Source organism: Podarcis muralis, chromosome 9 (assembly GCF_964188315.1).
Source record: "Podarcis muralis chromosome 9, rPodMur119.hap1.1, whole genome shotgun sequence".
Taxonomy (NCBI): domain Eukaryota; kingdom Metazoa; phylum Chordata; class Lepidosauria; order Squamata; family Lacertidae; genus Podarcis; species Podarcis muralis.
Genome location: NC_135663.1, coordinates 29623931 through 29650682, shown reverse-complemented (window position 1 = coordinate 29650682; position 26752 = coordinate 29623931). Strand labels below are relative to the sequence as shown.

General features: G+C 42.6%; 2 protein-coding genes across 2 annotated transcripts in view; one reads left to right on the top strand and one right to left on the bottom strand.

Moving 5' to 3' along the window:
- The window catches only part of NUDT6 (nudix hydrolase 6), a 12654-nt gene extending 7615 nt beyond the window's left edge, over window positions 1-5039 (top strand). The window contains 2 exon segments of the mRNA XM_028744678.2: window positions 2307-2361; window positions 4643-5039. Of these exon segments, the coding sequence (XP_028600511.2) occupies window positions 2307-2361; window positions 4643-5034 (447 nt within the window). The 3' untranslated portion in view covers window positions 5035-5039.
- FGF2 (fibroblast growth factor 2) lies at window positions 1733-26752 on the bottom strand. Its single transcript, XM_028744681.2, has 3 exons — window positions 26117-26752; window positions 7157-7260; window positions 1733-5678 (listed from the first exon to the last, which is right to left on the bottom strand). The coding sequence occupies exons 1-3, from the start codon at window positions 26301-26303 to the stop codon at window positions 5493-5495; spliced, it is 477 nt and encodes a 158-aa protein (XP_028600514.1). The 5' UTR covers window positions 26304-26752; the 3' UTR covers window positions 1733-5492.

The following is a 26752-nucleotide window of genomic DNA, read 5'->3' as shown; positions in this document are numbered from 1 at the left end:
CCCCCCTTGGGCAACATTATTATTATTATTATTATTATTATTATTATTATTATTATTATTACCCTACCCATCTGGCTGGGTTTCCCCAGCCACTCTGGGCGGCTCCCAACAGAATATTAAAAACACGATAAAGGATCAAACATTAAAAACTTCCCTACACAGAGCTGCCTTCAGATGTCTTCTAAATGTCAGATAGTTGTTCATTTCTTCAACAACTGCTGGGAGGGCGTTCCACAGGGCAGGCGCCACTACCGAGAAGGCCCTCTGCGTCATTCCCTGTAACTTTACTTCTCGCACTGAGGGAACCGCCAGAAGGCCCTCAGAGCTGGACCTCAGCTGAACAATGGGGGTAGAGACGCTTCTTCAAGTATACTGGGCCGAGGCCGTTTAGGGCTTTAAAGATCAGCACCAACACTTTGAATTGTGCTTGGAAACGTACTGGGAGCCAATGTAGGTCTTTCAGGACCGGTGTCCTTCAGGACCTTTCAGGGGTCATATGTAGTTGGGGGCAGAGGCAAAAGAAAGGGATGCAACTCCTATTTTTATCCAATAGGCTACATTCTACCCATGCAAAAGCCAGACTCCTGTCTCTTATCTGGGCAAGAGGCATGATGATGGTTCAAGGATACATTCCAGTCAAGTGAATGCACAGCAGAGCTGATGGGGTCTTCATGGTCTGGAGAGAGTCCTGAGAGCCAGATAGAGAGGTCTGAAAGCCTGTGCTTGGCCTGCAAACTGGAGGTTCCCTGTCAGTCGCGGTACTGCTGCAATAGAACAAAATGAGCAGGGGCAGGGTGGTGCAGAAACCCCTCCCCATGCACAGTGTCAGTGAAATAACTGAGCATGCTCCTCTCTCCCCAACCCTTGCTCATACTTCGTGGCAGGAGCCTTCACCATGACAGGGAGAGAGCATACAAAACACTAGAAATTAGCTGCACTTAGATCCCATTGAAATCAATTGGACATATCATTCACAACTATACAATGGTTGGTTTCAGTGTGGGCTGTGTGCAACAAACTGGATCCAACTAATTGACTACAGAAGTTCTAGATTCAGGTAGGTAGCCATGTTGGTCTGACGCAGTCGAAATAAAAGTAAAATAAATACAAAATTGTCTAGTAGCACCTTATAGACCAGTGATGGCCAAACTTGGCCCTCCAGCTGTTTTGGGACTACAGTTCCCATCATCCCTGACCACTAGTCCCATTAGCTAGGGATGATGGGAGTTGTAGTCCAAAAACAGCTGGAGGGCCAAGTTTGGCCATCAGTGTTATAGACCAACTAAGTTTGTCCTGGTATGTACATTCTCATTTTTGTTCATTCGACCTTGGATGCAAAAATGAAAATGTACATACCAGAACAAACTTAGTTGGTCTATAAGGTGCTAGTGGACAATTTTTTATTTTTATTTTTATTTTTTTGACTACAGAAAGTTTTCCTTCTCTTACTGTGCACTGACCAAGTGAGTTGGAAGGATACTACTGCTTTAGGAAACACTCAGTCCCCACCCCCCTCCCCATAACCACATATTAATCTGAAGCTGGTCTAGCAAAAAGGAGAAAGATAATCAGAAATATGTAATGCATTACTCCTGGGGTGCAACTCAAAACAATGCATTCAACATACCTGTACTTCTTTGAAACGAATGTCATTAGCAGTAGGTATCACACCATGCTGGTAAAAAACCTTTATCCATTTTGGTCTTTAAAAATTACACAAGCACATGATTCATCAGATGGCACACAAGAACTTCAGCTTTATTTTTCAGCTTCATAACCAAAAATGATGTGGTACGCATTGGTTATTACAGACACAAAAGAAAAATTCATAGCCAGTGCAGTATAGAACAGTACTACAATCAATCACTGTTTAGAAAATGTACTGGTGTTTGCAAACATTGAAGTAGAGTATACATGATTAAATATTAGATTACATAGGCTCCAGTCCAACAGAGAGTTAGGTACACTTAAGGTCATAGGCTTAAACTTGCCTAACTCAGGATTGGATTGTGGCTATAGAATATAATTACCTATAGCAGCTTTTAAAAACTGTTAATGAGCAGCAATGTTGCAAGTATAAACCATCTAACAGTCATCAGACAAATCAGTGTATGTTTTCTTGCAATATAATAGACATCTACTATATGCCTATTATATTGCAAAACACGTAGACACCTAATTGTATTTTGGTGATCACATTTGCAAAAACAAAAGAAAGGACCAGTCAAGAGAGGCAGCAATTTATTTCTGGTGTCTTATCGAAGGAAACAGATTAACCATATGGTTGTTTTTATTCCCCTGTTAAGACAAGAAATGCATGGAAATTTCCAGGAGGATTGTCTGAACCCGGTGAAGATATTGGTAAGTACTTGGCTATTTCGGTAATTACATAAGGTTGGTCCTTCCTCACCTCCCAAGTCGTCAGGCCTGCAATTTCTTTGAAACCTGTTGAAGGCAAATGGGAACTTCTGGCTGTAAGTAGGTAAAATGACGAATCCTATAGCACATCAAAATTGTTTGCATCCTTATTCCTAATAAGTAATTTTTCTTAATTTATATACACAAGGCATGGCATGATTTTACATCTAAAAGAATAACTCAGTGAAAACTGTCTTAATTTACTAATCTAGTCATGACATACTTAACTTAGTATTTCGTCACACTGGAAGCATATGTTGATTTCAGTGAAACTGCTTTTTTGGTTAAGTGAGCATACTTTGTAGCCTACCAACCTAGGCTACACCCTTACCTGGGAATAAGTTCCACTGAACTCAACAGGACCTATTTCTGAATAGATATGTTAATTTCACAAAATATACTTCGTCTGCAAGGTGGAAAACAATGGTATGAATCAACATACTAAAGACAGAATAGCAATTTGGTAGCACAGCAAAGCAATCAGCCAACATTTTGCTAACGCATCGACAATCAGCATGTACTGTGCAACTCACATTTTGCTATATGGCATGGATTATGTGCAGGAGTAACTCCTATTTAAAATTTACTCCTATTTAAAATTCACTATGTTGTTTCTCAAGGTTTGTGGTGCCTTTGTATCGGATGATATTCAAGGCAGACTGTTGCAAATTTTGTTAAATGATATGAACGTTATAATGTCATTATTTTAAAATAAATGTGGCTGCCCTGACATTGTAGGCCAAACCATGGTTTGCAAACCTGCTTCTAACCCAGCCAAGCTTCTAAAATGGTTTCATGCTAAATACAGCTAGGAAAAATGTTTGTGCAGAATTAATGCTAACCTTAGATATCTCCAGACTTGAAAGAGAGGGGAAACAGCATACGTAGGAAGGGAAGAGTGTCATGATCACCAATCTTTTAGAGGGAATTAAGCAGCCCCTGTAAGGCAGGCTAGGGGAATTAATTTAGAATCTTACATTTTAATATCTGCCAACTTCCTTGGCCTCAAATGAAGGAAACTCAGAACAGGGAACAAACTCAGAACAAATGGGGAGCCCACTTGAACATTTGAATGGGAGACATAACTCTAGGGCCATAAATTATCTTATACCTTGGTTGTCAAATGGAATCTGTTCCGGAAGTCTTTTCGACTTCCGAAAATGTTTGACAACCAAGGTGCGGCTTCTGATTGGCTGCAGGAGCTTCCTGCAGCCAATCGGAAGCTGCTGAAGCCGCGTTGGACGTTCAGGTTCCAAAGAACGTTCACAAACCGGAACACCCACGCCCAGGGTTTGTGGCGTTCGGGAGCCAAAATGTTAGAGTCCCAAGGCGTCCGGGATCCAAGGTACGATTTTAATGTCAGTAATGCCATTGCTAGATCACTCTTAAATCCACAATGAACTCTTGCAATAACAGGCTACTTACTACTTGGAAGGAGTGGCTCTGTCTTCCACATGTGCTAATAATTTTAAGTGCCACTGTATAACCCATTTATTTTAGTTTACTTATGGACATTGATACTGTATATCACCCATGATTAAAACCACAAAGTGATTAATAATTACGCATAAGACATATACCTAATTTCATAATTCCTAATTATGCATTTGCTGGACTGGGCTTTTTAAAATTATTTTTAGAGCCACAAACACATTTCCAAAATGTAAGTTTTACATATCAGAAATTAAGAAATTTATTAATGCTGCCTTGTGTTTTGAAGCTCTGGGATAGCTCAGTCGATAGGGCATGGGTCTCTTAACCCTCAGGGTCGTGGGTTTGAGCCTCATGCTGGGCAAACTATTCCTGCATTGCAGGGGGCTGGACTAGGATGTTCCTGGTGGTCCCTTCCAACTCTACAGTTTTATGATTCAGGTCGTACCTAGGATTAATCATAAATGCAGTAGCTCAGTTTTTAAAAGGCACAGAAAACTTTGACAGCAATTGCTTTGTTTGGGGTAAGGTGGTTTCATATACATTGCATTTCAAATTAAAACACCTGCAATAGTGCTTTTATAGTATCTACAACCAAAGTATTTTGTGGAGATGGGTTTTTCTGGGGGGGGGGGGATATATTTTTCACTCAGTCTAACAGAGGGAGGGGTGGTGCTGTTGAATGCATGTTTACCACAACTGAAAATCTAATGGCAAAGCAAGAGAGAAGATGGAGGAGAGAATTACAGTTAATGCTTTTAAAAAAGGAACTCTTTCTTTTCCTCCTCCTTAGGGAACACAGCAGTTCGAGAAGTTTTCGAGGAGACTGGCATTAAGTCAGAATTCAAGTCCCTCCTAAGCATACGGCAGCAACACAGACACCCGGGAGCCTTTGGCAAGTCGGATATGTACATCATCTGCCGAATGGAGCCTTCCTCTTTCAAAATCAGTTTATGCCAACAGGAGTGCCTGAGGTGTGAGTGGATGGACCTAGCTGAGCTTGCCAAGACGTCAGACACTACTCCAATCACCAGCAGTATTGCTAGATTGCTTCTTTATGGGTATAGGGAAGGGTTTGATAAAATTGATTTAACCATGAGAGAATTTCCATCCGTGTATACAGGCCTTTTCTATAAGCTGTACCACAGAGAGCTGCCAGAGAATTATAGAAACATGACAGGTTAGCAATACATTTAGTGTTGTTGTTTTTTGGCTTAGAAAAAAAAAATCCCTTGTGCTAAAATATACGTATATTCTGTTCCAAATTAAATTCCCTTTTCTACCTTCTAAAAGGATAATATATATTATTTCATTTGAAATGCTAATGTTTCTCTAGCTATGCACATTTTTAATCCCCCTTCATCTTGAATGGCCCAAATAATATATATTTTTAACTCTACCCCCAAACCATTAAGTTGGAAACAAGCGTAATATTCAGTTGGTGCATTGGTGTTCGAGCCTGACACATTCACATACACACATATATGGTTCCAGGAATTAAAACACTTAGAAGGCTTAAAACATAACACAGTTCTACAATCAATCTGCAAGTCCTGGCAAATATTTGGTCACATTTTTCTGTCTTGTGGCAAAGCGGAAGTTTACCACTGCTGTAGTATATTTTATAGACTCTGCCACTAAAATCAACTCTTGGCAGACATCGGAAGGAAAAGGATAGCTTTCTGTCCTCGTCCAGTTTTTGGTCCGAGTTTGTACTGCCCAGTTCGTTTCAGTGCGACATACCAATCACTATGTTTACGAGATCGATATGTATTGTAGTTATTAGATTCCAAGCGTTCAAAAAAGAAGCATTCATCTGTTATGTATTTCTGAAAATGAAGGAAGAAAACATTATTCATAGTCTGCTACCGTCACGAAATAGTCTAATCAGAAGTATTCACACCCATTTAGCAAAAAGGATAATACGCATATACAATCAGAACACTATTTTACTTTATCTTTGAAGCTCCCATAGGTAACACGCTTCCACACCCACATAAATGAAAACTTCCAAATACTACTTCCAAATTAGAGAGGTAGTTTACAAAAAGATTCAACACAACAGCCTTTTGTAAACTAGCTGTCTAATTTCCTGATCAAAGGTCAACACTGCCTTATGTAATAAGGAATGGAAAATATTTAGTTTTTATACACATTAAGCGTCCACCCTTAATAGAGATAAGGTAAGTGAGTCTGCAGACTTACACACACTTCCTTAGGTGTAAATTCCACTGAAATCAGTGGCTGCATTTACATGGAATGCTAAACCAAAAATCCTAGTTCAGTAAGACAGGATATTTATTTAATTAAATTTTGTTTACTGCCCTTCATCCGTAGATCTTAGGATGGTTCACAGATACGCACTGTGTGCTCTTATAGGAAGCCCTCCTCTAGTTTCTTCACACAAGCAACTAAACAAGCCAGGATTCAGCACTCCATAATATGCAAACCTGAAGCTTCAAAACAGACCAGGATACGAAGCCATGGTTTAAACTGGCTTAATATCCTGGCTTGTTTTGAAGCCGTTAACAGTACTGTCCATGGAGGCGCAGGTCAATTCTGTATCCAGGGCAGCTGTCTACCAACTCCACCTGGTACGCAGGCTGAGACCCTACCTGCCCGCGGACTGTCTCGCCAGAGTGGTGCATGCTAGTTATCTCCTGCTTGGACTACTGCAATGCGCTCTACGTGGGGCTACCTTTGAAGGTGACTCGGAAACTACAACTAATCCAGAATGTGGCAGCTAGACTGGTGACTGGGGGCAGCCGCCGAGACCACATAACACCGGTCTTGAAAGACCTACATTGGCTCCCAGTATGTTTCCGAGCACAATTCAAAGTGCTGGTGTTGACCTTTAAAGCCCTAAACGGCCTCAGCCCAGTATACCTGAAGGAGCGTCTCCACCCCCATCGTTCTGCCCGGACGCTGAGGTCCAGAGCCGAGGGCCTTCTGGCGGTTCCCTCATTGCGAGAAGCCAAGTTACAGGGAACCAGGCAGAGGGCCTTCTCGGTAGTGGCGCCCGCCCTGTGGAACGCCCTCCCATCAGATGTCAAAGCGATAAATAACTACCTGACATTCAGAAGGCATCTTAAGGCAGCCCTGTTCAGGGAAGTTTTTAATCTGTGATATTTTACTGTATCTTTGGTTTCTATGGAAGCCGGCCAGAGTGGCTGGGGAGGCCCAGCCAGATGGGCGGGGTACAAATAATAAATTATCTTTAAAAAGAATCTTTAAAAAGCAATAAAGGCATTCCATGGCATCTAGCTCCACCCTAATATGAGAGAGAGAAAGAATAGCATTTGCTTACCAGTGCTAACAACCGGCCATCTTCATTCATAGAAAGGAAACGGTTTGCACACACACCTTTGATTGACACGACTCCTCTCTCTTCTGCCTGAAGCAGCAATTTGACTGGATAGGAAGAAAGACAATGTCAATGTTCGAATAATTCCCACAAAGTGTGAGCTGTCATCCATGGGTCACTCTGAAGGGCAGCTGCAACGGCTTTGAATAACCCCAACCATGTGACCCAACCTATTGCACTATAGAATTCAGAAATAATAATAATAATAATAATAATAATAATAATAATAATAATAATACCACCCGCCCATCTGGCTGGGCTTCCCTAGCCATTCTGGGCGGCTTCCAACACAATATTAAAATACTGTAATGCATCAAACATTAAAAGCTTCCTTCACATTTGGAACTTCAAAACTGCACACTTAGTAACTGTAACACAATTCATAATAATTTGTACCAAGTGTTGAGCTAACACAAATATGCAGGGCATTTACATTTTACCTCCAAGACAGTTCAAAATGGCACTAGGATTCAATCTCTACAATAAGTACAGGAGAATCACCACTTATGTGGGGGTTCTGTTCCCGGCTGCTGCACACATCACCAGGATGCACGCAAATGGGGATCCCCCTGTTCCACCCCACCCCATTCTTGCCCTGCCCCCGCTCCATCACCTTTCGGCGTCAAAAACGGCACGCTTGTGCACGGCCATGTGAACCTCGAACACACAGGAGTGGGGAATTGCCTGTAGGTGATTTCAGTCAGAGTTTGATATTTTAGTGTGGCGTCACCTACACTCCTTGCCTATTGATACTAGACAGGCAGCTTTCACTGTACATTTTTCAATGCCTGCTAAAAACATTTTTGTTTAGACAAGCCTATCCAAATGCTTAAGAAAGTTGATGTGAGTTCTGATCTGCTTTCAGTCTACTGCTGTTATTTCAACTTTTCAAATGACTTAAATTTTATTGTTAATCCTTCTAAGTGACAATTTTATTGCTTTATCTTTTTGTAAACCACTATGAGGTTTTCTGCAATCAAACTGTTTGAGAATTTTATGAAACAAATAAACATAATCATACAGCAAACAAAAAGCATTAGATAAATGATTCCTGTCTCTCTGCATTTTCCTCCCAAAGTAGTTTAATGTATTTTTTTCTGTATGCTTTTCAAAACCTGCCAATACTTGATGGAGAAGATCCTAATCATTTATCCTGGAAAACAAAACTCAGAACTAATCTATTTCATTGCACCAATGTTTAAATTGCTAAGGACACTTAACGAAAGCAAGGAAAGAAATCATCTTACAATTGTATATCACTTAAAATAAAACAGACACTCTACTCTGAAATATCTTTATAGCCTATTTTCCATTTTTTTCCATGTACTACCAAAGCTTGTTTAGTCATAACAGGCTCTTAAAAGTGATTCATATAAACTGCTTCCAGACCATTATAATAAATTTGATCTTAAGAACTGTACCAAAATTTACTGGACATAAAATATTTGTTGCTGCTACTTAAACTGAATGCGCTCCAGAAATTTGAAATGCAATCTTTGCTACTGACAAAACTGAAGATGCAGTGCACTTTACCAAGGAGTAAACTATAGTTAGGTAAGTGTACCTGCATCTTTTCCCACTACAGTGGGAATGTGATTTTGATTTGGACAATAGTCAATGGACAAGCATGATTTTCTGTTCAGCACTGTGGCCTCCCCAGGCTGTTCCCCCCCCCCCCGCCTTAGAAAACCATCCGTTCTTTGCTATACCCATCCTATGTATAATATATTGTTTGCCCCATGGATACTGGCTTGGGAATTACTTGCACTTTATACCTTATATAAAGTAAGGATGTAATGAAGGCACAGACGCATCTTTAATACCAATCTGAAAACCTGTGCCCAATCAATAAAATTGTGATGGAGGAGGGAATGGGAAAATTTTCTTCTGGATAAGTCCGGACACTTCCGTATATCTATTTAAAGGGGAGGGGTGCACATGTATCAGTCCTAGCATCTGCCTGGACCTAGGGGGGTTTCAGGAGGAAGCAGAGCACATTGCCCTCCCCTGATCTTACCCCAAAACATTCTGCTGCTGTACATCCTTGGGCTCTGAGGGTAGGGAGGGAATGGTGCTCATCTACCCCTCCAGAGATTCACGATGCTCTTAAAAAACCACTTGCCAACAAAGATGTGAAGACACAGTATCAGTACCTTCATGGACAATTAAGATGATACGAACTTAAATGGGCCGGTCATATATGATAAACTTTGTGTGGATTAAATAACACTGTAACTTGGCTAATGGGAAATGACTTTGGTAAGGTGTGTTGCATCCTCTTCAGCTAAACAACAGCACTATTGAGAGACAACCAAACCTCAATATTATGAAACATAAGACTTGCAAATTAAAATTCCACTGCATCCTCAGATGAAGTTACTTGCAGAGATGGTATTAAGTCGTAGAACCAAAAAGCAGGTCTTGAGTTTGGAAACCGAAACCCATTCAATACATAAGATAATATTTTGAAACTCAAGTTTGTATTAACTGTTTAACTCAAAAAACCATTGCTTTTGACAATGTGAAAGAATTATAGCTATTTGTTTACTGCCAGCATAAACAGTACCATGTAGTTGCCAATTTTTTCAGAGGAAAAACAAATACATGACCAATTGAAAAAGCAAGCTATTTAAACAGTGGAGAGAAAAAGGTGAAACTCTAACCTCTACCTTTGCTAAGAAGTTAAAACGATGCCCTGTATTCTGCAAACAACATTCTACAGAAGTGTGATGACCAACTTTATTCCGAAGAGTCAGAAGCAATATTTTTACACTTAACTGGGGGAAATATTATATTTGGCCTATATTTTCTTCCTTTCTGCCTTCTTTAAAATTCTCAGAGTCTTATGGCACGAATCCCTTCTGCTCATATACTGACTAGATGTATTATCCAAATGGATATATTGAACGCCTCAAAGTATGAGATAGCTTTCAACGTGGTTTAAAGTGGAGCGCTTTTAAGTTTGTCCTGGCCAATCTAAAAATGTCCATCAGAGAATAAAACCATACTTTCATACCCACTTCCCAGAGTCTCACTTTTGTAGAGCAAGATGTTATTTCATTCTGTATTAAAAAAAAATAGTATTTTTAACATACAGTCTGAATGCCAAATGGAAGTATAGGCCAGCATTATAATGTATTATAATGAGAATAAATAGAGTGTCAACAAAAGCTACTAATTATCAGGTGAGAGTATAACAAGAGGACTGTTCACACAAAACTAAGGCATGCTTTGTTCAACTTAACTTATTATTATTTATTAAATTTCTATACCACCCTTTATGCAAAGATCACAAACTATTATTAGTTTGAATGTGCAAACCCAGCCTAGCTTACTAACCATAGTTGGTTTCCTCCCACCAAACAACGAAGCCATGAATTTCTTGTTGGTTTACAAACCATGGCTGATACTAAGTGTAACTAGAACTTGGTGTTCTGTTTGAACCCAACAACCTTGCTTAACCATTCTTTGTTTGACCACTCCATTCTATGGGACAAGAGCACAAGGCAAAAGCAGCTGAAAAACAAGCCGAGCTTTGGAGAAACCAGCCACAGCTCGCTTGCTAGTCTGTAAGATGGCACATGGTTTGTCTAACTAATGGTTAAACTAAGTCATCATTGGAGCCAAGTGTTTTGTTGAGCTAGGGCTCTAGCATATATTAGACCAGGCTTCCTCAACCTCGGCCCTCCAGATGTTTTTGGCCTACAACTCCCATGATCCCTAGCTAGCAGGACCAGTGGCCAGGGATGATGGGAATTGTAGTCTCAAAACACCTGGAGGGCTGAGGTTGAGGGAGCCTGTATTAGAACAAAGCAGAACATGTTATATTAATGAGCCAAAGATTAGAACGACTTTGAAGCGGATGTGGCAGGGACATAAGAAGTGGAAGGGGAGAAAAGGGGACATCATAAATATTCTGTGGAAACAGAGAATTGGATGGTTGAGGTGGATGGGCTGTAGTGGTAAAGCACTTGATTTGCATGCAGACAGCCCCAGGTTCAATCCCCGTTGGTGTAGACAAGACTAGATGGACCAATGTCCAAATCAGCAGCTTCTTCTGGGTGAATTGCAGAAAAGGCCTCCCACAGTAAGTGCCCCAATGCCCTTAAAGATGGGCATATTGGGCTACTGGTCACCTGGTGACTGAACAGCAATAGGTGCTTGGATGCATGTTTTACATTCAAACTATGAAAGGATCACTCAGAAGGAGTGTGACTATACTATGTACTGTATTTACTTCAGTACGTCTTTACTTGAAAGATGAATGCTGTCTCTCTTAAATTAAAGGAAACCCGAAGTTACTTGATTTTGCATCAGCTTTCCAAGTTATAAAACCCTTCTTTCAGTCCATGTTTTTCTATATACAAAAAAGATGTACAAGGATACAGGTGCAACAGACCTTGTACTTGCATTATACAACAGAATTTATGTGAAAGGCCTCATTTCAGGGGAATGCTAGCAGATAATTTGGGATTAGCTGGCATATCCTGCAGTGGACCAGTGCTGCTTAATATAGAACAAGCTTCTGAATGAAGAATGGGAGCTGTTCAGTTGTGGTTATTTTCTGCTCAATGCCAGCTTTAATTTTTATGCATTACATAATAGTGGGAAACACTTCTTCTGGCTAGTACAAATGACATAATGCATGTAACAAATGCACTTATGCTTTAGTGTAGCTATTTCTTTTAAAAGTATTTAAAACTTAGCTGCAACAAGTTGTCCCTCGTGTTATAGAGGCCGTGTTACAGAGGCAACAAGTTAGTTGTCCCCCGTGTTTCAGAGGGCTGACCGGCCTCAACCAGAAGTTGGGTGCTTCGTTTCATGCTGTGGAACATGTTTTCATCAGAGAATCGGAAGTGATCTTTGCTTTTCACATTTTAGGTGACTCTTAAAGATATACAGTACTGTTGTACTGTTTTATTGTTGTTAGCCGCCCTGAGCCCGGCTTCGGCTGGGGAGGGCGTGATATAAATAAAATTTATTATTATTATTAGATACTGTATATATATTTTGCCAACAGGCCTATGTAGTTGTTAAGAAATTTTGTGGAGAAGCTAGTCATTTTAATGGTGGTTTTGTAGTGCTTTTGATAACCTTTCTATGTATAAAAACACACTCTGAATTGTATACTGGTTATTTCTGTAATGGTTCTAACAGCACAATCCAATGAATGTTCAGTTATAAATGAATTCCATTTTGTAGAAAGAGGCTTACTCTTTAGTAAGTGTGTGGAGGACTTTGGCCTTATAGCACAATTCTACACCTATCTACTCAGAAGTAAGTCTCACTGAGTTTAATGGAGCTTATTGCCAGGTAAATGGGTATAACATATGGAATTGGGTGCATATTTTTTCCTGGAAGTAAGCCTTATCAAACACAATGGCACATGAAAACAAACATGCATGGGATTGCTTTGTAAATCTGGTAAAAGCAATCAGTACATATTTTGTTTCCAAAGCACCTGGTTTATGAATAATGTTTAAGGTGGTGGCACTGAAAACACTGTCTCTGGGCTGAGAACCAAAATGCCTGTGACATTTATACCGAGAATGAGTTTCCATACAACTCCTACTTCCTGAGGCGAGGAATTAATGAATTGTCAAAAACACGAACAACTTATACATTGTTTTTAATGGCACTCATATATGCCTACCTAGGAACCCTTCCCTTTTCATTCAGTTTTGCTAGCTCTGTCCTTCAAAACCCAATGCATATTGTGGCACATAAGGGGGGGACAGGCACCTAAGGTTGCAATGAGACTTACTTCTGAGTAGACATGCATAAGATTACACAGCGAGATTCAAACCACTACCTGCATCCTTAGCCACAGCTATGCCTCCATGATGGATTTCTCGTTTTGATAAGCATGGTTATTTATTTATTCCAATGTATATCCTGCCCTTCCCCACCAAAGAAGGCATACAAAATAGTTTCAAAAATATAATTAAAATAAAAGAAAGCATATTTTAAACTTCTAAAAAATAATTTCTTGGTTGCCAGTAACCATATCTTTCAGCCAGCAAATGGTAAACAGGAATGTTTTTAGATTCTTCCTGAATGCTAATAGTAAGGGATACAGCTGCACCTCACAAATGGGAAACTGCCCCCGAGGCCGTATCAGAACATCAGAATCACAGCAATATAAACTGGAGTCCAATATAAACACAATCCCTGTACAGCTAGTTGTTCATTCTCCCACCCAAACCCCACACAGTTAAAATATTTTTATACAAGCCGTTACAAAAGCTTAGTCCTTTTTAAAACAGTTTTAATCCCACAATTAGCATTTAATATTGTCAAGCCTAGCTGCCTCCCTGCCTCCCCATCCCTCATCTTTTTTTTAGTAACTTCTGTAGTAATTTCCCTCCCAAATATTTGATTATCAAATAAGATTATCAAATAAGAGATTATTATATGCAACAAATCAAAATCCAGATAATGTGAGAAAGCAAATAAAAAGCGTTTGAATCTTACAAGGAGAGCAAAGAAGGTGAAGAAAAACCATACACACCATCTGAACTTTTACCATCTCTCTAGCGTGCAACTAATTTACATCAACTGACAAAATAATCAGCAAAACACTTCAGTTTACAAGAAGGGAGTTTGTGTACTCACTGAAAAAACCCAGGCTGCACGTCCCTGGATCAATGACTACCATTACTACCATCTCTGCTACGGAAAAGGCAGTTGCAAGCCAAGAGTTCGAGGCCCATCTCCAACATATTTGCAGAGGCCCTCTAAGGAAAATCCTTTCATGAGGCCCCTGCGTGACATACACTGCGGTTAAGTAACTGGGCCAAATGCATATAAGTTAAATCTTGCTCCTGCACATTCAACTCAAGAGCACAGGAACAATTAATTGGGAGTCTTCTTTGCCTGGTACTAGAAAGCAGCTAAACGTACCTCCAAGAACTAATATACTCAGGGAAGGATGCTAAAAGACGTGAAAGTTGGAACCGAACTCAATGGGACTCACTCCCAAATAGACATGCATAGGATTATGCTGGAAAAGACACTTCACACAATATAAACATACACAAATAGGCAAAAGGGCTCGCCAACCATAGTCTGTGTAGTGCTTCCAGGTGAAGCTTTTAACGCAACCCAGTCATTGCTCTCCCACTATAAGTGGCAGCAGATAACTTTCTACACTTCAGCAGCAACAGCATTTTTAAAATATGCATCCTGCTATGTTCTGTTCATAAGGGACGCAGGTGGCGCTGTGGGTTAAACCAAAGAGCCTAGGACTTGCCGATCAGAAGGTCGGCAGTTCGAATCCACGCGACGGGGTGAGCTCCCGTTGCTTGGTGCCTCCTCCTGCCAACCTAGCAGTTCGAAAGCATGTCAAAGTGCAAGAAGATAAATAGGTACCACTCCAGCGGGAAAGTAAACTGCGTTTCCGTGCGCTGCTCTGGTTCGCCAGAAGTGGCTTAGTCATGCTGGCCACATGACCCGGAAGCTGTACACCGGCTCCCTCGGCCAATAAAGCGAGATGAGCGCCGCAACCCCCGAGTTGGCCACGACTAGACTTAATGGTCAGGGGTCCCGTTACCTTTTATGTTCTGTTCATACTGGTGGCTGTAATACAGCCACATTGATAAGCAGGGCCGTCTTTAGCATATGCCCCGCCAGGGTGCAAAGATCCGCCCAGCACCCCCAAATTTAGTGCTGCCCACATCTACACCCAAGATATACTTCTCCACGGTTGCAGGCGAGGCCATGGCAGTGGCGTCCTGCTCTTCTGAGTCGTGCTGCTGTTACCCCTCAAGAACCAGGCGTCCGAGCTCTGCAAAGGGGCGCAGCTTCACATCCAGGTGCTTTTAAAAGCTCCCCAGGAGGAGGAAGGAGAAGAAGAGGGACGCAGCAGCCACACTGACAGTGGGCAAGAGAGCAACGTCTCTCCATGCAGGGCAGGACACCGGGGAGGAGAAAGCAGCCAGGGTGGAGGCGGCAGCAGCGGCCGGCTTTGAATGTCAGCTTGATCAAAATTATTTATTATTTCATAACAGGTAGATAGTTAAGAGCTTATGCGGCTTCAGGGGCGGGCACCTGGCACGCCCCCAGAATTTGGTGCCCAGGTGCCCTGCACCCCTTGCAGCCCCAGGTAAAGACGGTCCTGTGGATAAGTAAGAGACTGGGTGTCAAATCACATCATTTCAACATGTTGGGTTTTTAAAAAAATGTCAATTGCTTCATTTGTGCTAAAGCTTTTTTGGTTGTTTGTTTAAGAACTATTATTATATGACTACTTTAATCATGTTTAAAGCAAAAAAAAAAAAAAAAAGCGCATTTTAGCAGAATTTAAAATATATATATTTAAAATATAAACATCCTGCTAACATGATGCTTACCAGAAGGGTAATGGTGAATCTAAGATGTGACAATTGGGTTCACTACCCGAAATGTTCCCAGAACAAGTCAGATCTTTAAAAATGATGGGGGAAAGCAGCACAAAGGCCATCTATACCTGCAGAGGTTGCTTTGCTGTTCCATTTTACAAGCTCTCGGAACAATCAGAAGAACAGGGAAATTATAGGAGAAGATTTAATGATGACATATAGATATGTGATTCAGCCTTACATGTTAGGCACACACGCATAAAAAAAGATGGTTGCCGTGAGAAGAGGATGCTTGACTAGATGTGCCACTGGCCTCCAGCACATCTAGCCTCTCATGTTCTTAAAAATACAGTTTACAAATTTACAGTTGCAAAGTTGTAATCTGTCACGAGGCCTAAAAAATGGACACACAGGAACCTGAAATAAATAAGTGATATAGATATATAGCTTTCTGATCTCAGAAAACTTAGGGAGAACCCTAACTTATAAGTAGCATAAGTCATTAAGCCTGTCAGCATCTATTTTCCTGTTCAAACATAACACAAATAGCACATTATCAACAGCTTGCTATTGGCTAAAAGGTAAGAGACTGCAGTGAGAGGGGCAGGGAGAGTCTCCAAAGCCATTTACAGGCTCCTAAATCAATACAGGGATGCGGGTGGCACTGTGGTCTAAACTACTGAGCCGCTTGGGCTTGCCAATCGGAAGGTTGGCAGTTTGAATCCCTGCGACGGGGTCCCAGCTCCTGCCAACCTACCAGTTCGAAAGCATGTCAAAGTGCAAGTAGATAAATAGGTACCGCTCCGGCGGGAAGGTAAATGGCGTTTCCGTGCGCTGCTCTGGTTTTGCCAGAAATGGCTTAGTCATGCTGGCCACATGACCCAGAAAAACTGTCTGCAGACAAACGCCGGCTCCCTCGGCCTATAGAGCGAGATGAGCACCTCAACCCGAGTCATTCGTGACTGGACTTAACTGTCAGCGGTCCTTTACCTTTTTAAAAAATAAATACAACACCGAAATATGCCTCCAAAGCAGCAAGAAGTCACCAGAAAAGTTGGACCATCAGTATGCTTCCAGCAACCAACTCCTGCCGAGAGGCTATCACATTCTCAACCAGCCACAGCCTCCTAACACATTTCAAGGGAAAGGTTAAGACTATGATTCTGTTATATAATCTGAGAGACTAAAAAGGCAATCTACATGTTACCCATGAGTAAATCACAAATCTCTTAACGTTCTTAAAAAGAAAACCCCTGTGCTGCAGATGCAAGAGACTGCAAATTTGCTCATAGAAGCAATGGAGAGGGGCTTATAACCCTTTCTCACTGCACAATTTTTATGATCAAGGATAAAACGCTCACACCCACACCAGGCTGCTTAATTTCCAATGAAGAAGGGACACAGATAACCCCAGCAGTCCAATGAGAGAAAACAGACAGGGGTGATTTGGGGGTGGGGGCAGAGGAAGACTTAGTACCCCTTTCCCCCAGACGCCTAATGTGCTCTAAATCATTCCCACTGCCTCACTCATCTTCATAAGGATTCAGTAGTGCCCCAATGCTAATTTGTGGGCTTTGCTTACATCGGGTTGTATCCAGCATAGCGCTAAATTAAAGTCACTCAGTGGCATACTTGCTCCACTGGCTTTGCACCAGAGAGTGCAGAAGCAGATTGCTGCTAACTTTGTTGTGCAACAGACTGTGCAAGGTGTTACACGAGTTTCTGCTAATGCAACTACTGTGTTAGATTCCTCTGTTGTACAACACTAAAACTCATTCATCTGCTAGCAGAAGAGACCTTGCATTAGCAGACAGCAAACGCTGGATACAGCCCAATATTGTTTAGTTAGGCCTAAGGCTCTGGAAAAAGAGTAAATAAAGTTAGGTGTGACTAGAAAATTTACACAAAACTGATACAGAAAATAGAATGCAGGTTAAATAAAACTGATGTAGGTATCTTTGATTGACGAGAGCTTAGGTTGCCTAAAAGCAAAAAAGGAGGACACTTTTAAAATGATTTACAGTCATACATCATGTTATGTTTGCTTCATGTTACGTTTTTTCAGGTTGTGTCCCGCGGCGACCCAGAAGTACCTTAAAGGATTACCTCCGGGTTTCGCCGCTAACGCATACGCACAAGTGCCAAATCGTGCTGCGCACCTGCACAGATACGGCACTTCTGGTTGCGGGCTTTTCATGTTGCGAACGGGCCTCCAGAACGGATCCCTTTCGCAACCATAGGTACCACTGTACTAAGACACTGAATCTGGTGTAATGGAACTTAGGAAGTGATTCAATGGTCCCTAGGAGGATGCCCCAGAAGCCACATATTTTGGAGGTTACCCTTCTCTACGATCAGAGACAGAGATGACTTGACCACTGCACTTCACTGTTAGGATGAAGCCACTTTCTCTTTCGAAGCAAGAAATGTGGGGCATACATTATCTAAATATATATGTAATAAATAGCAAGTTGAGAAGCTCAGAACTGATGCCCTACTTTACATAGGATACAGCAGTATTATTATTAATGAACACAGTGCAGCACCTTAATGAAAACATAGCTGAAGATGACACCCACAAATCCATGAGTGAGATAAACAAGGTGATCTATTATTTTTGTCATCAAGCAGTCATGAGATTGCATTGAGCCAAACAGAACTGTTATTCCTTTTTTAAAGTGTTGTTGTTTTTCATTCTGTGATTGCATGCTTACTAACCAAAAGTGAGTTCTGATTTCGTTTGGTTATTCACATCAAAGGCACAACAATACTTAAGATTCCCTTGCAGATGAAGAGCAGGATGCCTTGATTTGTTCATTTTTTTTGTCCTTGCAGCAGCTGCAGCTGCACTAAACTTCAACCAGGAACCAAATCTAGGATCCCATGAATAACTGCACTTTTGTTTGGTACACAATCACCTTTTTGCTTCCTAGGGACAGCAGGAGAGCAGGGAGCCTTAGCGGAAAAAATGATCAGAGGAGAACAGGTTAAGCAGTCTCTCTGCCTCACTATTCATTCTTCCAGTCAAACTGGCAGCCTCCCACAATCGCTTTCCTTTAAAAAGAGAGAGAAAGAGGCATCTGCTGTGTAACATCAAGCAAGCAACTAAGGATGACATTTTCCTGGGAATCTTACAAGGACTGGGGGAAAAATGACAAGAATTGTAAAAAGGGTTAATATAAGAACTGGAGAAAAAAATGAGGTAGAAAGGAGATGGTAGCTGTAGAGAAAGAGTAAATTCTAGTTTCTTCTTTTTACAAAAACGGGGTGGGAATAAATGAAAGAAGGCAAGGTGGACCATGAAAAAGGCAATTTAAAATGAGAGAGGACAGAAGACGGAGTGAAAATTAGCAAAAGGAAAGGGAAGTATTCCAACAGAACATGCTTCAGCACTAAAAATGGTGAGAAAACAGGACGGTTTTTAGTGAGAGAAAAAATAGGAAGTTGAGGGTGCAGGATGAGAGAGAAAAGGAGGTTTTTTATTCATCACCTGGTAAGGTTCTGGCTGCAAATGTTAAGCGTTAGAAAGCCAAAGGTGGAAGAGACATTATGGAAGCCTAAAAGTGGCCAGAGTGGTTCCCTTGAGATATTGTTAGACTACATCTCCCATCACCCCCAGATGACACAGGCAGCGGCTAGGGATGATGGGAGCTGTAGTCCAACAACATCTGGAGGGCACCACATTGGCTAGTCCTGACCTAATAGCCATGCACTATTCACTTGAGAAAGCAGAGTAAAGAATATGAGGAAGAGTACTATTACAGCATAGAAAATATGAGTGATCGTTAACCTTTAGCCATGGGCCCTAGGCAGAAAAAAAAAGGATTGTAAGGAAGGGATAGAATAGGAAGGAAGTGGGACCAAAAGAAATAATGACCCCAGTGTAAAAAGGTAAAGGTACCCCTGCCCGTACGGGCCAGTCTTGACAGACTCTAGGGTTGTGTGCCCATCTCACTCAAGAAGCCGGGGGCCAGCGCTGTCCGGAGACACTTCCGGGTCACGTGGCCAACGTGACAAAGCTGCATCTGGCGAGCCAGCACAGCACACAGAAACGCCGTTTACCTTCCCGCTAGTAAGCGGTCCCTATTTATCTACTTGCACCCAGGGGTGCTTTCTAACTGCTAGGTTGGCAGGCGCTGGGACCGAGCAACGGGAGCGCACCCCGCCGTGGGGATTCGAACCGCCGACCTTTCGATCTGCAAGCCCTAGGCGCTGAGGCTTTTACCCACAGCTCCACCCGCGTCCCTGACCCCAGTGTAGGCACAACCAAATAGCTTGATAATGAAGTCAACGAACCAACCTGGTTAGAGTAGCAGGCTTTTCTCCAGAAAAAAAAGCCTCTGAGAGAAATGTATGAAGCAGAATTACAGGCTACCTAACTTTTGGTTACCTAACTTTTCCTTAAGAAAAAAGACATCCTCTCCTGAGCAGGTAATCAGCACTGTCAAACCGGACAGCACCAACCATATGTTCAACACTGCATGGGACCCTAATCCATAAACAAGCATGTAAATGGCTCCAGTTGCTGAAAACAGGAATCAAGCCATGTTTGTGAACGTGAAGCCTCTATGATGTTAATGTACTATCTTCTATTAAACTTTTTGCATTGTAATTTTCATTTCTGAACTATGTTGCAATTTTAAATGAAAAGTGGTGAATAAATGGCATAAATACATAAATGGGGCACACAAGTCCAAGTCCAGAAAAAAGGCCCATGCAGGACAGTTGAATTCCAAATATGAACTATTGTTGCTGAGTGCAAGTGATCTGTCATATATGAAAAACCACAATGTTTACTGTCAGACTCAAATCAAGGTTCATTGACCGTTCCGCATTATTAGTTTTGTTTGGGTTTTTTAAAAAGCACTCTCAAATATATTTTAATTGGATATTAATACAAAACATTTCATTTAAGTGACATCCACGCTGCTGGTATCTGTCTGTCTTGAGAGACAATGGAGTGCACCTCCGGGGGTGAAGTCAAACTGCTGTGTCAACAGCACCGAACCAACTTCCCTGGGGCACGAGACTGGGCTGTGTGTATGGAGGTACTGGGTTGCCCAGATGACAAGACCTCATTCTGGGACTTGCTGATGTGGTCCAAAGGAAAGCAGAGCAATATGCTTGACACCAGGTTGGCTGCAAGGGCTGCCAGAAAGAGGCGCACAAGGCACCATCCAACTGTCTTAGGGACTCCACTCTGGATGTGTGTATGGTTTGCTCCTTAGCCTTTTCTTCTCACAAAGATATCCCGCAAGGCAGCGGAGGTTTAGGATCAGAGTTCTCCTTCTCCTAGATGGGCTACCTTCCCAGGTTGATGAGCCCCATTCCCACCCACCCACTCATGATGCACATGCAGAAACCGCCTTCTTGACCACTGGACCCACTATTGGTCTCATCCACTGTCTTCACATGCAGGGGAAGTCCCGAACTCACTGAGGGTTTGAGACCCGTCAGCTACCCTCACCTGCTTTAGAACACTTCTAAGTTGTCATTATTTTTAGGGGGGATGCAGTCACCTACCAGCAAAGTCAGGTTGTGTAATTAAAACTGATTTTGAGTTCTTGAGCAAAAAATTGCCCCCCCCATTGGATTTTTTGCAAAAAAATAATAATGAAAGTTAAGGTGAAACCACTGGAAAGTATGGGGGTAACATTTGTTTAACATGCAACATTGTTTAACCTTCCTGCAAACAAATCAGAATGAATGCCTGACAAATAGCCATTGCTGTCTAACCTCCCTATAAATTTTGTGCAAACAAATCAAAATGAATGCTCAACAAACAGGTCACTGGAAATCAACACTAGTTTCCCTCAGGCTGTACTTTATTGTTCTTTTCACACATGGACACTTTTCCTCATATCCCTTGCTGGGGGTGAAATCTAGCCGAGTCATATTTTCTGATAACCACCCAGAATTCTTAGTTATTTAGCATAACAGATGATATAAACTTTTTCCAATGCAAGTATTGCCTCAGGGCAACCTATACTGATAGCCCAACACAAAGGAATCTGATAGGAAACAGATAAAAATATATTTAACACAGAATACTGTTAGTGTAGATTACTTAATCAAACTTGAGATGGAAAAATATATTATTAAGCCTCATGCCACTCTGCGTACATTTTACCAAGTAACAGTGATGCCAATCTTTCAGAACATGTTAGGGATGGCCACATACAAAGCTGAAAAAACTTGAAAAGGGTAAATGTGGAAGAGAGAGCAGGGGAGGGAAATGGGCTAGAATATTTTTGTGTGTGTTTCTTGTATCGTATGTGCAAGTACCACAGAACCCCGTGCTTCCACTTTTTGGTCAAAAAGAACAGCTTTGAGGACAAAGTAATATATCAATGTGCTGAGAAAAACTCTTGCTCACAAAGGAATGAACCATTAGGTCAATCTGTGCTTTTAATCTTCAGCACATACTAACTTGGAGTGATGCAAGTTACTGTAAGCACATCTCTTCTAAGAACTAATCCACTAGTGAGTACTTATCTCCCAGAGATCACTTGTTTCCAATATACAGCTTAAATGCATCTAAGATTACAAATAAATATTTACAGGCCTTGCAACGGGGTGAAAAGATTATGAATAAATGATATATTTAACACGCTCAAAAATACAAATATTATCCTTTATCATAAACATGAGCAGTGTAAGTAGAGTATTATGCTTTGTTCTGTAATCCATTTTATGTAACCAGTGTAGGGGGAAATGTAGTGAGGAAATGAAGTTAACACATATGAGGGCATATAATCAGCATGAATGTTTTAGCACTGCTCTGTATTTTAATACTTTTAATGTTTCTTTGTATGGCTGAATATAGATTCAGCTTAAATCAGCTGAATCTTTCCCCAGACTTGTTTCTGATAGCAGAAAAAGAACTTTCCAGAACCACATTTTCTGTTCATGGGAATTAAACTGCAGCAAGTGTAATGTCTGAAGGACTTAATGCACAGATCTCCTCGGAATCCCAGCCTGAAGCTAGCAAATTCATATATGACTCACAAAGATACATAGATCTTTCCAACCTTAACCTTTTGTCACAGAAGCACCCTACAACTATACTTGTATGAACAAAACTGATATTAGTAGTAGAAGAGCAACACCCAGGAGTATTTGCACATGCAATACAAGAAATACAGTATTCACCCACCTGACTACCAACAGCTCCAAATCCACATTAGCTGTTTGTGGCCACAGTGATGCTAATAACTGTTCACCCAGCTTCCATTCCCTAGAAGCTGACAGATGACATACTTACCACCAAGTCTCAATGCACAAGCGAAGGAAAGACTGCTGCCTAATACTCTGACAGTATCCCCATCTCTTCCCCGTTGACCCACTGATCGCTTCCTCCTCTAGGCCCCACCCCCAGGAGTTATGCCCCCAATCCTGGCCACAAGCAACTCCTGTGATTGGCTGCTCAGAGGCCCCTGTCAATCAGAGCCCAGCTGAGTCAAGAGCCCTTGCCAACATTCCTTTGTTCCTAATCCTGGAACCACCTTGAGGCTATGAATTTCAGAATACATGGTGCTGTACTAATCTACTTAATATAAAATTAGATAGAGCAATACTCTGCCTTAGATTTAGACTTTCCTTTTGATTGTGTCTACTCACTGTTTCTTCTATGGTCCTAAATAAACTTCAATCGAATTTCTGGGCTATACTGGTTTCTGGACACACTCAGAGGCTGTTTATTTCCCCCACCACTAACATTACTCTGCTTCTGATTTAAAGTGCTTGGGAGGTCTGGACAGGTGACAGGCTGAAGTTAGAATAGAATCATAAAGGTGGAAGGGACCATGAGGGTCATCTAGTCCAACTCTGTGCAGTGCAGGAATCTTATTTCAACATCAGCAAAAAGAACTTGAACTCACAACCCTGAGAATAATTGCCTCATGCTCTACCGACTGAGAGACTTGGAATACAGCTGACCGTCTCCCTACACTCAAATAAACCCCCTTAAGACAACTAAGAATCCTGAACGCCTTATTCAAGAAGACAAATAATCAGGTGGCAGCAAGAAGGGAGAGGTGCAGGATGGGACACCCACTGTTTGTGAGCTGAACCAGAGTGCATGCGGTGTTAGGAAAGGAGTAGTACCTCTAGTGGGGGACACGTGATGCTCCTTCTGTGATAGTTTGTCCACCTTTGGTCCTCACACTCTACTCAGCTCATCTGTGGCTCCTAGAAGCTGTCAACATGCAATGGCAGCCACACTCTGGGAAACGGCTTTGACTAGCTGGCTAAACCAGATGAGGGGAGGCAGTGGGACTCAAACCCTTGCTGAGTTAGGGACTTCCCCTGCATGCAAAGACAGGCTCCAGTGGGACAAGCGGACAAGACCAATAGCGGGTCCAATGGTCAAGAAAGTGGCTTCTGTACAAGCTGTAGAGAGAAGTGATTCTGATCTAAACCTCCACTGCCTTGCGGGATGTCTTTGGGAGAAGAAGAGGCTATGGAGTAAACCCTACACAAATCAGGAGTGGAGTCCCTAAGATGGTTGGATGGCGCCCTGTACGCCTCCTTCTGGCAGCTCCTGCAGCCAAGCTGGTGCCAAACGTATTGCTCTGCTTTCTTTTGGACCACATCAGTGAGACCAACATGGGGGGGGGCTTGTCACCCCCAGAGGTGCATGCCATTGTCTCTTGAGACAGATGGATGCAAAGAACACAGGAGCAAGTTTACCAACATTACCTGACACATTCAGAAAGTCTAAAGAATCCATTAAAAGGAGTTACACTAATTCCTAATAAAATGTAAGCAGACTAGCAAGAGAGTTGATGCCGCATTTTACACGCCACAAGTCTTCTTGTGTTACCTACACTGATCCCAAAATAAATCTGTGTTAAATGTGCCATTAAGTCATTTGCAAATATGAGAAAACTGAGGCAGACGGAATCCCCATACCATTAAAAATCACTGTATTCCAATACAACTGGGAATTCTAAAATTACAGGATTCTGTGTTGAAAGCAGATTTTGCAGTCAGTGCACTCCAAGACATATGATGTTCCTCAACTAATCTTATTATCATTATGAATGCCAATTCATAATTGGCATTCATAACCCTGAAATTCAAGTGCACCTAATAAATAAAACATTATATCTGCATGGAACAATGTTATAAGAAAACATATTTTACAATTCACCCAACAAATCAAAGGAGGAAGCATTTTAATATTCTACAAACATTAGAATCCAAAAACTAGCTTTCTTCTTTTCTGTTCTTTTTAGGTACAACCTTCTTCCCCCCAGTTTCATGAGTTTGTCACCTCTTTTTACCAGTTTGCTTTATTTCTGAATAAGCTTAACACAAAACCCTCTCATTCTCAAAGCAACAATTGTGCCCATGACCAACAAGCCTCTTTGCAATAATGCTTATGGAATGGAATAAAGTATCAGGAGCCAGGGCGGGAGCGGCAAGTTATACAAGCCTTGGGATGAAAGAGATTCTGTGCTTTGAGGAGCATGTCTGGGATTGTTGGGAATCCTAGGACTGGTGCCCATTATGGGTTGCAGACACTCAGAGGACAGGTAAGGGGCTGCGCTGCAGTCAGTGTGGCTTTGTGCATGGCATGAAAGGCGAAGGGAAAAGATACACAGATGCTACAGGAGTGTGCATAACGCAGTGCCAAAATAAAAATATAGAAGCAGGGGCAAGTGAAAAGATGAGGTGAAATTACAATACATGAAGAACAAAAATGGTTCAAAACTAGGACTGGTTACGTAGGAAGGATCTCAGGTGGTGTCAACAGCTGAACGTGAAGACAACAGGGAATTCCATCTCTGCTGGATGTAACAGTTTCTGAAAGCAGTGGACGTATTTCCAGCAATTAGGGGAGAAGTGGGTGATGGATGATGTTAAATAATATTAGTGCTAGGTAAGAGCAGGGAAGCTCCTATGGATGGGGATCATGTATTTGGCTGTGGGAACCATAACATGTCGGTTGTGTGTGTGTGTGGAAAGCTGCAAGCAGTGGTAGATATTAATCTGACAACTGGCTTAAATTTTTTGGGGAAAAACCCACTACCCACCAGATACAGTTCCCACAGCCAGTTCTCCCTGCATTCCTAAACACAGCTGGGAGCCAGATGAATTGAATTTAACCTAGAGATTTGTTATATCTGCTCATCTGCCTTTTGCCCATGGATGGCCTTCTTTTTAAACCAGAGGCGAGGAATCTGTGACCCTCCAGGTGTTGTTGAGACTTGACTTCCAACACCACTGACCACTAGCCATGCTGGCTGGGGCTGAGGGAAGCTGGGAGTCCAAAATCTAGCCTGCCACAGGTCCCCCATCCCTGCTTTTCTGAATTTTAAAAATATTTGTCATCGTTATCGTGGTGTTTTTGTTTTTGTTTTTTGAACCTTCATAATACCCAAAGATAACCTTAGGAGATATCACCTGCGCGAAACCACAGCCAATGTTCTTTAAATTAACTGACCCTCGGGGAGTTTTAAAACATGGAGGCGCCTCACTCTGGTTTGGGACCGAGGCTGAGGCCAGCGGGGCCCCGTCGGTTTGTGAGGGCAGAGGCGGCGGGCCGGTCGGTACTTACTGTACGGGTCGCTCTTCTCCCGGACTCCATCCACTCTGCCGTCGGGGTTGATCCTCAGGAAGAAGCCGCCGTTTTTGCAGTAGAGCCGCTTGGGATCCTTAAAGTGTCCGGGCGCGAAGGTGCCGCCACTGCCTCCGCCGCCGTCCTCGGGCATCGCGGGGAGGGTGGTGATGCCCGCCGCAGCCATCCCCGCCGGGCCCGCCGCTGCCGAAGACGGCTCCCCCCGGGGCGCCCTCCCGCGAGCGCCTCGCCGACGGCCGCGTCCCCCCAGCCTCGCGCCCCGGCAGCCGCTTCTCCCTCGCCCGCTCAGCCTGGCCGCCCGACGGCCACCTCCGCGGGGAGGGCCGGGGCTGACGGAGAGGCGAAGGCGCCCGCTCGCCCGCCTTCCCTCGGGGCTCCCGGCCCAAGTTCTGGCAAGTTCGTCGCCGGAGCTGCGCAACGCCGAGCCTGGCGCCTCCGAGAGACCTTTCACCGGAGCCAGCCAAGCCTCTCCGGCCCAGCACGCCGGGGAGTCCTCTGGCTGAAAACTTGCTGCTGCTGCCGCCCAGTGCGCGGAGAGAGAGGGAGGCGAGGAGGCAGGCGAGGAGGCGCTGTTGCAGCTTCTGGGCTCGCCAATCTGCGGCCCCTCGACCAGGA